This window comes from Otolemur garnettii, unplaced genomic scaffold (assembly GCF_000181295.1).
Source record: "Otolemur garnettii isolate 467f Iridium unplaced genomic scaffold, OtoGar3 scaffold00104, whole genome shotgun sequence".
Classification (NCBI taxonomy): Eukaryota; Metazoa; Chordata; class Mammalia; order Primates; family Galagidae; genus Otolemur; species Otolemur garnettii.
This window is the reverse complement of record NW_003852499.1, coordinates 6,499,069-6,511,211: the sequence shown is the minus strand read 5'-3', so window position 1 is coordinate 6,511,211 and position 12,143 is coordinate 6,499,069. Positions and strand designations below refer to the sequence as shown.

At 48.6% G+C, this 12,143-nt stretch overlaps 1 protein-coding gene across 6 annotated transcripts in view; it reads left to right on the top strand.

Moving 5' to 3' along the window:
- Positions 1-340: 340 nt before the first annotated feature.
- Positions 341-12,143, top strand: part of SLC6A12 (solute carrier family 6 member 12) — a 25,585-nt gene continuing 13,782 nt past the window's right edge. For 2 of the 6 annotated variants that reach the window (XM_023517094.1, XM_023517090.1), the window contains exons 1-3: positions 341-561; positions 4,153-4,407; positions 10,098-10,232. In XM_023517094.1, coding sequence (XP_023372862.1) covers positions 516-561; positions 4,153-4,407; positions 10,098-10,232 — 436 coding nt within the window. In that variant the 5' untranslated portion in view covers positions 341-515. Of the gene's footprint in view, positions 562-985; positions 1,153-2,161; positions 2,246-4,152; positions 4,408-10,097; positions 10,233-12,143 lie in introns of those variants that run through there. The other 4 variants (XM_023517091.1, XM_023517093.1, XM_003796445.3 and 1 more) reach the window with 4 other exon arrangements.

Here is a 12,143-nt window from a genome sequence, read left to right as displayed (position 1 = left end):
AGTTGGTGGCTCCTATCTGCTGCTCCGGTAAGAGAGGGGTGTACCCTGCCTGTGCACCCCCACGCTCCTCCCTGAGACAGAGAAGGGCCAGGACAGGAGCAGCAGTTGGGGGTAGGGTGTGAGTTTCTGAGCCCCTTCCCCTACCTGAGGGTCACTTTGGGACCATGCCTACTGGAGGTCCCTGTCTGGAGGGAGGGGGGCACTGTGGGATGGGGCTGGGGGGGGCTGGGGACAGGAGACTTGATGTCCTGAGGTTGGGTGTTGTAATCTCAGTTCACAAACTTTTGGCATCAGTCCCTCCTGTTGCTTGTGGTGTTTCTCTGTCCCTCACTTCCCAGCACATTCACACACACACACAGGGTCACTCTCTGCCTGGGAGTCCCTGGATGACTCTGATGGGATCCTGTGCTGGGAGGAGTAGGGAAGGGAGGGAAGGCAGAGGACAGTTTCCCTTTCAGGCCCTGTCTCTGGTGTCATTCTCCTAAGTGACTTCCCTGAGACTCCCCTGAAGACGCATGCCTGGGGCTGAGCTGACAGCAGGGCCAGGAGTTGGAGACAAAGGTGAGCAGGAAGTCGGGTGCTGGCTGTGAGAGGGGCTAGAGCATGGGTGGGTGGGGGGGGGTAGGCAAGACTTGCAAAGTTCAGTAAATCTGTGCTGGGAGCTGGGTGTGCAACAAGTTGGCCAGAAGAAAGGCTGATGTCAAGAATCTTGGAGGAAGGGTGCTGCCAGAGCTCCCTCTCCCATCCAGTGTGGGAGATGCTCAGAGATGAGCCTGTGTCGCAGGAAAGTCCACAGAGGGGACCTGGCCATGGGCAGTGGGTGAGAGGGGTGGTAACCTGACCCGAGGGAAGGGGGAGCAGACAGTGCCAGTGAGATGGGAAGGAGGAGTACAGGGGAGAAAACAGGTCTGCAATTAATGGTCATAGTGAGGGGCTCCTGCCCTCCACCTACTGCCCTGCACAGCCAGCCAGGAGCCAGTTGTCTCCCAGAAGGAGGGGACTGTCTGGCTGGTGGGAAGGCATGGGGTGTTTGTGCCCAAGGAGGGCAGTGAGGAAGCTGAGGGGAGGCACAGGTGGCCACCAGGCGAGCCAGGAAGCCCACGGGGTGTGAAGGACTACAGACGGAGCCAGGTTTTGGTGGCGTGCACACAGGTATGTGTGTGCAAAGGGACGTGACGGGGAATGGCACCAGTGTGTGTTCAGGAACGAGTGCTGGTATGTGGGTGTGGGCTGGGGCGTCCTGTCCCCTGTGTCCAGGGGCTGGGCCCTTCCTATGTCAGATTGGGGAGCCTGGTCCCCTGGGGAGCAGGGTTTCTGGACTTATCTGCTCCTCTGCTAGACCCTGGCCAGGCCTCTGTCTGTGTGCCCAGCTCTTGAAGATTTCCTCCATGGGCAGCATTGAACCCAGTGTTGGTATCGGTATCTTTGCTTCTGGGGGGCACTGAGGTATGGCAAGGTCCATCCCCTGCCCCAGCTTAGTAAAGCAGGTGGGCTAGAGGCGCTGTGGGGGTGGAGTGTTCTGTCCTTTTGGCTTTTAAGAGTAACCCAGAAAGGAGAGCTGAGTATGGCTTGCTTTGATGTCTAACGTCCCCCAGGACATTTCTTCCCTGAGTCTAACTTAAATCCCTCCTGCTGCAGTTTAAGCCTGTTTCCCCTTGACTTGCCATGGCTCTGGGCCAGCTTTCCTTCTCACTTGCTCTCACTTTCATTCTGCCTTTCTGGATTTTCATTCTTACCTGTAAGGTATGCTCCTCCCAATAAGCTTTTTATTAAAAAAACAATGCATCAGTGTCAGTTCATCAGTTTCTGTTCTTTTTTGTCTCATCCCCTATCCCTGATATGACCCAAATCGGGGGCACAAACTATGTTCTGTGATTTGTGTCCCTGCCCCCCACCCCATTCTCCTTCAGTCATTCTTCTGTTTACTCTTTTTCCCACCACGTCTCCCTTCCTCCAACTCTGGAGACCACCTCTGGCCTGGGGACAGTCAGGCTTGTCTCCTGACTGCTCCCTTGGGTCCCTGGTGCTTGGGGCTTTCCCTGAACTAAGCTACCCTATGACTTGGCAAGCAAAGGCAATGATTTCTCCTTCTCTTTAATGAGTTTCATTTTTACACCCCCTCCCCATGCCCCTATTGAGTAGAGGTTATTCTCTCTTCCAGGGAGACTTAAAGCTCAGAGAGGAAGTGTAACGGCCTGAGGTGCAGCACTCAATGTGTGATCGGCCTCTACCATTTATTGTCTCAGTAAGTCTAGTTAAGCATTCAAAAGGGCAGCTGCTAGGTGGGGGTGCTGTTCCTTAATCTCTCACAAGGTCGCTTTTTCAGACATATAATGGTGCTAATAGTAATGCCTGCTTCAAAGATGGCTTATGAGGATGAAATTTAATAACGTACATTAAGATTTGTATGTTTTCAGCACTGTGTTTACTCAAATGTTAACCTATTATTATTAGCAGGAGCAGTTAGGTCTAGACTAGAACTTGGATTACCTGTCTGCTACTTTTATCATGGATGTTTTCAAATTCATTCATTTGTTTTAATGAACTTGGGGGCTATTTCTCAGGGTACCTTAGTCCTGACTCTGTAGCAACATCCATGTGTGGGTTCAGGGATCACCAGCTTTTCCTCTGTGCCCCTCCCCTGATCTTTCAGCCTCAGGCTCTGGTTCTCAAAGCCTCTAAGAATCTGGCTGCACACTCTAAGCCTGGAAGCTCTCTATTCTTCCCTTCTTCCCTGTCCTTCTCCCTTTTATCAGAGATTTAAGGCCTTTGATTTCCATGGAATGACTCTCTCCTCATCTCCCCTCCCGGACAGAGCTTGCAATGGAGGGCTCTGGGTAGGTCCCAATACCACACTTCACCCTGACATGCTTTCCTATTCCTGGGACAACCTGCACCCTCCAAGTCACCTTCAAAAATTTCCATAACCTCAAATAGCTCCTGCCCACGCCTTTCTAACTGACTTGGGCTTGGGCTGTTGCCTGGGTTAAAAGGACCAACAAATAAACACAGACTCTTCCTTAATGAAAAGAATCCCTTGTGTTTCCCTAGAGCCTGCAAGGAGCACAGAGCACTTGGTAGACCTGGTCACTAGATTGTCCCGATGCCCCTCAGAGGTGAGGGGCAGCAGACCCGTGCTTCTCTCCGGGGCACCTCCTCCCAGCAATTTCACAGAAATAAAGGCAGAGGTGGCCTCAGGGTGTGGGAGGGAGGAGAAGGCAAACATGGGTTCCAGGTACAACCTGGTGCTGACATGGTTTATCTCCTGGGGACCAACAGACAAGAGTGACAGAGGTAAAAGTGAGAGTGGCTCACGTCATATTTTTGGAAGTCCAGGGAGTTCTGGGCTCTTTAGGAGGGCAGTGGCCTGCTGTGATGGGCAGCCACCTGGGCTTCCTTTGAGGGGCCCAATCGTTTGTCACCTTGGGGGTCATCTGGACATGACTACCACTCATGTGGGGATTGCTTTGGGGATACCTTCTGGTATTAGGATGCCCAACTTTTCTCAGGACAGAGATGCAACTGAGAGAAAAGGACCAAGTTTCCTTCAAAGACCTCCACTTGCCCTGGTGCCAGTCCTATGTGCCATCTGGCCTTAGTCAGAGGCTGCACCTTCTCCTCTTCTTCCAATTGGAGGCCCTGAGATCTCTGGCTCTCCTGTTTACTCCAAGCTGGTCAATCACCTTGGCACAGGGATGAACAGTCACCTTGGCCACAACTGCCCTTTGAACCCTGCTACCCCAGCACCCTTCGATCTCTTCTGGCCTGGACAAAGGCTGGTTTGCTGTCACTCTGGAGACTGAGGACCTGGGCAGATGGGCCAGCTGGGATGGTGATTGATTGCAAAGATTAAAATAGACTTGAAATGAAAGTCCCAAGCCTGGCTTCTCACCTGAGTTCTACTCCTAGATGATCTTAGGCAAGTCACTTAGTCTGTCAAGCCCTATATTTTCTCATCTGCAAAGTCGTCAAACTAATATTTGCTCCCTACTTGCTCTCATAGACATATGAGCAAAGTATAACTTTAGGTATAAATGCCATGAAAAGTTTCAGAAGCAAAGCAGTATTCTGACAGCCGAGATTAGAATGGGTCAAGTAGGGATGGCAGGGCAGGACCTGGGCCTTTACAGCTTGCTCCTTTTCATCCCCTAGGCGGAGCTTCTCTCTCCACCCTGCCCACTCACTGCATGGCTATGGATGAAAAAGAAGCAGCCCATGGGCACGGGCCTTCTGTGGTCTCCTGGGTCCCGGAGGAGGGAGAGAAGTTGGACCAGGAAGGCGAGGACCAGGTGAAGGAGCGGGGCCAATGGACCAACAAGATGGAGTTTGTGCTGTCAGTGGCCGGGGAGATCATTGGGCTGGGCAATGTCTGGAGGTTTCCCTATCTCTGCTACAAAAATGGAGGTGGTGAGTTCACTTTGAGGTAGGCGGGTGGGGAGACGTGCCCTGGCAGCTGATAGCTGGGCAGTGCCCTTCCTGGCCAGTATGGTAAAGTGGAAGTAGGTCTTTGTGGAGTTGGAGGACTTGAGCTTGAGTTCCAGCCCCATCCTTGCCTTGGACACCTCAAAGCACCACAAAAAAAGAGAGGAGATGGACAGAACCAAGGGATCTGAGTTCTTAATAAGTTCCTTCATTACTCTATATAAATTTTAGTTTTTGGTAGAATTCGTTAATTCATTCATTCATTCATTCATTCAACTAACACAGGTGCAGGCACATGTGCCAGGCACTGCCCTAGTTACATCTGTGTGCTGCATTCTGAGGAGGGGTGGCAGATTGCAGACTAATAGTGGAACACAAATACATTCAATGGTGATAAGTGCAGGGGTGGGAAGGGGGATGGGGAGTCTGGGTCAGGGAGTGGGGAGGCATTGAGCACAGACTCAGAGGAGAAGGAGACAGTCTTGTGGATGGAGATGGGGTGAGAACATTCCCACCAAGAGCAGCAAATGCAAAGATCCTGGGGGCACAGCTGGCCCATCTGAGGCACAGTGGGGAGGCTGCACAGCTGGGGCAGGACAAGAGAGGAGAGAATGACAGGGTGAGATCAGAGGGGTAACCAGGGTCAGCTCTTATAGGCTCTGTGCTGAGTGAGATGGAAGCCGTTGAAGAATTTTGGTCAGAGAAATGATAACTTGTCTATGCTTTGTTTTTCCAAATTAAAGAAATATAATTTTATTATTTTTCAGCACTGTTAGTAACAATTTTTGATCAGAGAAATGATGTCTATGATTTATTTTTTCAAATTAAAGAAATATAATTCGATTATTTTTTAGCTCTGTTAGTAAAAATTGGTAGGGTCATGGTGGAGAGCGGCCAGATTCCTTCTTTTCAGTGTACACATCAGTGGTTTTTGGTATATTTAGAGTTGTGTAACCATCACAATCAATTTTAGAACACTTTCATCATCCCCAGAAGAAACCCTGTGCCCACTGGCAGTGGCTCTCCATCCCCTCTCTCCACCTGCCCTTGGTAACCACTGATCTGCTGCCTGTGTCTATGGATCTTCCTATTTGGGATGTTTCATATAAATAGAATGTTCAGTATGTGTTCCTTTGTGATGGTCGCGTTTGCCTTTTGCCTTTGTTGTTGTTGTAGATATGGTGTGTGTGTTTACTCTATGTGTGTAAATATCAGAAACATTCCAGGAAGGTAAAAAGAAGCAATTTAGAGATAGCTACTGTTTAGAAAATTCTTCAAAACACTATTTACACTTAGTTGGGCAAATATTTACTGAGCATGTATGTATCTTGGTGTGTTTTAAAACTTATTCATCACAAGGTGCTTGAACACATGGCTCCAAAGAAGTAATAACAGGATTTCTTGGGTGGATCCGGGCTGTGGTGCCCCAGACGGCAGGGAGACTGACACAGGGCCTGAGGTCAGGGGAAGAGGGACAAGGTGACAGGGTGGTGATTTATTTCTTCATGCCAGGCCACCATTTCATGGCCACAGAGGATGTTAGAGCTAGAGTGGAAGATGACCTAGGCTGAGCCCTCATTGCGTAGAGGAAGGCTTGCCTAAGGCCACAGAGCAGTCGGCAGCAGGAGGGCCCTGCAACCTGGGTTGCTACTCACCCCACAACCTCAACCACATCTTGCTTGCCCTGTCCCGCTGCTGGGTCTTCTCTCCTGCCGATGGCTTCTGCTGTGGCTGTGGCCTCTGTCCTGGCTGTGGGGTAGCTGGAGAAAGAGAGAAGTACCTGTGAGGTTGTGGGATGGTGTGAGCTAAGCTGGGTCATCTATGAGGCGGTGTCGCATCTCTGTCCCTCTTCCTGATGCCCTCACATTAGCTCTGTCCCAGACTAACTCCTGGGAACGATATGTGGCCATCCTTGTATGGCCTTTAACATAGGGGAACAAAAGAGGTTTGGAGGCCCAGTCTGGGTTCACTGGTCTTTGGCGGGTATAGGATGGTAGTAAAGAAGGGTCAGGAATCAGTTTCCTTCTTTCCAACAACTTAAATGATGAATTTATGCGATGACATGACAACACAGACTAACCCATATGGCATTTTTTGCTTGAAGCATGAATTGAACCATAATTGACCATAAGCCTTGATTGGCAGTTATACATGATTTTTATTAATGTATACAGGAAAATTAATTGATTATTAATTAGTAAACACAGGGAGCCGCTAAACTAGATCGTCACTCACCCAAAAGAGAGCTTTATGAAATTCTGATTATCCAGACTGTTAGAGTTAGGAAAGCACATGTGACAGAGATACTGAACTTAGAGCTTGGGAGGGAAATCTTAAACAATTCACCAGCTTCAAGGTACCTTTCAAAGACCGCCATGAGAGATCTTCAGGCTGCTGTGCTCATGGCCTGGGCAGACACCAAGAGGATGAAGACCAGGGCAACCTCCCCGAGCCAGGGCTCTGAAAACTTTAAGGGGAGGATGTTTGCAGCGTCAGAGTGTTGGAAGCCCAGGATGGATGCAAGCCTATATTTGATTCAGAGCCAACCTCCTCCCCTGCCCTTTTAGGGTAGACCCAGCTGGAGGGAGGTCCAGCTCTAGGCCTCCCAAGGTCACCCCATCTTCTCTGGGGCCAAAGTCTACATTGCAATTAGAGAATGGAAGCCTCCTTCTTCATCAGAGGGAAGGGTCTCTGCACAGCTAGCATGGGGAGCCCTCTGGCCATGGTACCCCTTCCCCTGCACATTGCCTCTCAGCCTCACCCCTGGAACTATCCAAGCATTTCAAACCTGAGTCAATGGTGTGCCAGCACTGTGTTTACCGATGCTGTGGTGTTAGGTTGGAAAGGCAAACACAGAGTTCAAAAGGACTTTAGGACTCAGTGGAGAGGTTTGTTGTGATTCCCTGAGGGCCAGAAGACAGAAACTCTTCTCTTTTGCTCTCCCATATAGGCAGTCCCTGGGTTATGAATGAGACAAGTTCTGTAGTTTTGTTCTTAAGTTAAATTTGTGTGTAAGTTGGAACAGGTACATTCACCTATTACCCGTAATAGCCTCCATTTGTAAGTGCAAGTTCTGTGGCAGTCAGATCTCTGTAACCTGGGCACCTGTTGTAATAGCCTCCATTCATAACAATGACTTGTACCTATGTCGGACTTGGGGATTGCCTATATTGCTACTGGGAGAACAGATTCTTGGTACAAGAGTTTTGGATGGCGATTTGGAAATGCATGTCAAAGACCTTTAAAAAATATGCATTCTCAAAGGGTGGAAACAACCCAAATGTCCAAGAGTAGATGAAGGGATAAACAGAATGTGATGTTTGTATACGAGGAAATATTCAGCCTTAAAAAAGAAGGAAATTCTGATGCATGCTATGATCTGGATGAACACTGAAGATATGCTAAGTGAAACAAACTAGACAGAAAAAGATAAATGCTGTGTGATTCCACTTACGTGAGGTACCTAGAACAGGCAACTCCATAGAGAAAGAAAGTACAGGGTGGCCATAAAGTTCATGTGCAATTTAAAATAGTGTGCCATTTTAAATTGCACACGAACTTTATGTCCACCCGGTACAAGCATGATTGCCAGAGGCTGGGGAGAGAAGGGAACGGGAGTTTGTGGGTAATGTGTACGTTGTTTCAGTCTGGGATGATAAAAAAGAGTTCTAGAGATAGACAATAGTGATGTTTGCACAACATTGTGAATATACTCAATGCCACTGAGCTACATACTTCAAAATAGTTAAAATGGTTTATGTTAGGTATATTTTACCACATACACAAAGCAAAAAAAGTACATACCTTTATGTACCTTTCCTCTATTGAAAATTCATACTAAGGAGCAAATTAGATAAATGTACAAGCATGTGGGTAATGGTCTTCACCATGCCAGTGTTTCTAAAGAAACAACTGAAAAATACAATTATAGGGTAGTGATGACATACACTAGGATAGATACATATAGAGTAACGCTATGCAATGATTAAAATGACACAGATACATATTTATTGATATGAAGAGGTTCATAATACACATTTTTAAAATGGTTATAAAATATTACATAGTGTATTCCCACTTTTGCTAAAAAGAAATATATATGTGTGTGCTTATAAGAATTCTGAAAGGAGGCTTGGTACCCATAGCTCGGTGGTTACATAGCCAGCCACATATACCAGGCTGGTGAGTTCAAACCCAGCCCAGGCCTGCTAAACAACACTGACAACTACAATAACAACAACAAAAATAGCTGGGCATTGTGGCAGGCACCTGTAGTCCCAGCTATTTGGGAGGCTGAGGCAAGAGAATCGCTTAAGTCCAAGAGTTTGATGTTGCTGTGAGCTGTGACGACACGTCACTTGACTGAGGGTGACGTAGTAAGACTCTGTCTCAAAAAAAGAAAAAAAAGAAAAAAGAATTCTGGAAAGAGATACAATCCTTTCCCTTTGTACTTTCTATTTTTTTCTACAAATGATATGGATTACTTCAGAAGCATTATAAAATAAGTAGGTAAGAGCATAGTAGTTAAGGTGATCGAGATCAGACCACTTGGGTTTGTGCCTCAGTTCCTCATTTGTGCTTCAGTTTTTGCATCGTCAAACTGTCCTCAGTTTTCTCATCTGTAAAATGGGGATAAGAACAGTTACCCCCCCGCCCCCATGGGAGGGAATGTTTTGCAAGAATTTTGGTGTTGGTGAGGGATTTAGAAGAATGCCTGACACAAGGCACTAAATAAGTGGTCAGTGTTATAGCTGCAGTAAACAATGACTCATCCAGAGATGAACTTCTGGGGGCAGGATTTTGCCTTGGGGGATCCTTACTGAACCCCTGGGCTCAGGGTTGTCTGTAGATTCCTGTCTTATGAAATGTGCTGGCTGCCTTTCAGGCCTGGTTTCCCTTTGGTGCCTGTGGGTCAGCATCTAATCACATTATGGCCTTCTCTGCTGGAAGCCCAGTACAGATCAGAGCCTGATGGAGGGAAAAACCCTCTAAAAATCATTAGTGGGAAAATAATGTTTCCAAGGTGTTTTTGTTTTTCTGTACAATGTACCGAACTTGATAATTTAATAAGCACATCCAATTATACAAAACACATGTTTTTGTTCCAAAAATAACACTTGATTTATAAAGCACACTAAGAAAATAAATGGTAGGCTCGGTGCCTGTGGCTCAAGTGGCTAAGGCACCAGCCACATACACCTAAGGTGGCAGGTTCGAATCTAGCCCAGCCTGCCAAACAACAATAATGGCTGCAACCAAAAAATAGCCGGGTGTTGTGGCCTGTTAGTCCCAGCTACTTGGGAGGCTGAGGCAGGAGACTCGCTTGAGCCCAGGAGTTGGAGGTTGCTGTGAGCAGTGAAGCCATGGCACTCTACCCAGGGGGACAGCTTGAGGCTCTGTCTCAAAAAAAAAGAAAAGAAATGGTGTATAAATTAGAATTTCCACCTAAATTTTCATTTATCACCCTTTAAAATACTATTCCATCCTGGGTAGGATTCAAATCAGAGAATTTCCACCTGTATCTACTTAATACCCCAGACAGGGCACAGTTAGCAGGAAGGCAACTGGGCCCTTGGAGGTGTGAGGAGGGTAAGTCTGCGGGACAGGGCTGAAAAGAGTGAGGCTGAGGAAGAGTTGGGGGTGTGGCTCAGCCACTGTCTCTGTCTCCTCCACAGGAGCCTTCTTCATCCCTTACTTAATCTTCTTCTTTGCCTGCGGCATCCCGGTATTCTTCTTAGAGGTGGCACTAGGTCAATACACCAGCCAAGGAAGCATCACAGCCTGGAGGAAGATCTGCCCCCTCTTCCAGGGTGAGTGTTCTCCTCCCTCCTATCCATAGGACCCTCTTGGCTGCTTCTCTCCAATGTCTTTCCCTGCCTTTCCCATCCACTGCCTCATTCATTCACCACTCCCAGCCTGTGCTAAGTGCATACTCAGGCTTCCTGTAGCCCACAGTTTATAAAACTCAGGGAGGAGGGCAGTCTTCAAGAAAAACAGTACAAAATTAGATGCAAAGACTTGGAAGGGGTCCCTGAAAGTAGCAGATACTAAAGCTTAATCTTCATCAGTTTCATGGAAAATATGTTTTTGCACATATGGCATAATCCCAGGTGGGCCTTCAAAGTATATAATCATAGTAATGCTGACGGTGGTGATAGCTAACATTTGCGGAGCCCTACTATGTGTCAGGGCTCATGTAAGCAATTTATGTGCGTTTTCCATCTAATCTTCCAGTAACTTTATTAATCTTATTTAAGGTGAGGAACATGAGGTCATTTACTAAGGATCTGAACCCAGGGCTAGCTGAGCTGAAAGCCATGCTCTTTCCCTCTTACTATATTAGAGACGGTTGCTGCTTCTCTCTATGGATCTGTTGGCATTAACATGAGCAGTTTGGGGACAGGGTGTACAGCCAGGCCACTGGAGGGGAGGAGTGGGGAGATTGCTGCTCCTTCCTTCTTTTCTAAGGTAAAGAGAGGCCCAAGGTGTGGGATCTCAGGAGAGGCTCACTGCAGCTCTGAGCACTGATGTTGGTGTCAGTCCCGGCGCTCGCTGAGGCTCTCCACCCACTTCACTGCCCCCTCAGCCCAACCCTCTCCGCAAATCACACCCACAAGCTTCTAAATCCTCAACCACATATCTGCACTGAGAGCAGGGGGTGGGTCACACCCCCTCCCCTCAGCTCCCTGGCTCGCTTGCCTGGGCCGGGCGCCTCCGGCCCTGTTGCCCGGTGGCGACCCCCGCCCTGTGTGGTCAGGCCGAGGGCCGGGGAACAGCGCGTTCTGCAGCAGCACAGACGGCACAGGGACCGCTTGTCTGTGTGTTTGTGTGGGTGCCTGTGGCGAGCTCCAAATATCCCGCCAGCCGCCCGTCCGCTCCCTGGAGACCCCCGTGCCTCCCGCAGTGCTCCCAAAAGGCTGCGGACCAGGGGCTGATCACCGTGCAGGGGACCCACCCTTTGCAGTGTACGCTCGCCAGGCAAGCGGGTGGTTTTGTTCATCTGCATTGATTTTGAGCCTGTTGTTCCAGAAAGGTCCATAGTCCTAAATCGACTGCTTTCCAGAAACTCAGAGCAAGCCGTAGATGGGAGCAGGGAGGGATGGGGGGTAGGGAGGGGCAGGGAGAGGCAGGGCGAGCTCTCATGGGGAGCCCCGCCCCCATCCTCCTCCCCAGTGCCTTTCACGCCTGCCGGACTGGTAGTCACCTGGCTGCGCGCTGCCCCTGCTGACCGGTGGGGAGGAGCGTGTGTAAACGCTCCTCTCCATCCCTGCTCTTCCCACCCCTCCTCTACCCTCCCCTCTCACCCACGGTTCTAATCTAAGTGTTCAAACAGGAGCGCCAGGTTCCTGCCTCTTCCAGGCTTGCTCATTGCCACTTCTGAGATGGCATTTCACGCCAACCCAGCCTCCAGAGTTGCTGACACAGGGACCACTTCTCTCTTCCTCTCTGGTTTCTTGTTTTTACTCTTACCCTAAGAGTGATTCTTACTACATTTTCCTACTTCTTTATTTTCCTCGTTAACTCTTGACTTAAGATATTTCTAGATTTTTTTTCATGAAACAAATTCAAATATAATAAAAATTGGAGAACGCATACCATAGTGCTTTATAAACCTGCTTTTCTTAGAAAAATGTGTTGTGGGCTCAGCACCCGTAGCACAGTATTTAAGGCATCAGCCACAGGTTCGAACCTGGCCCAGGCCAACTAACCAACAATGACAA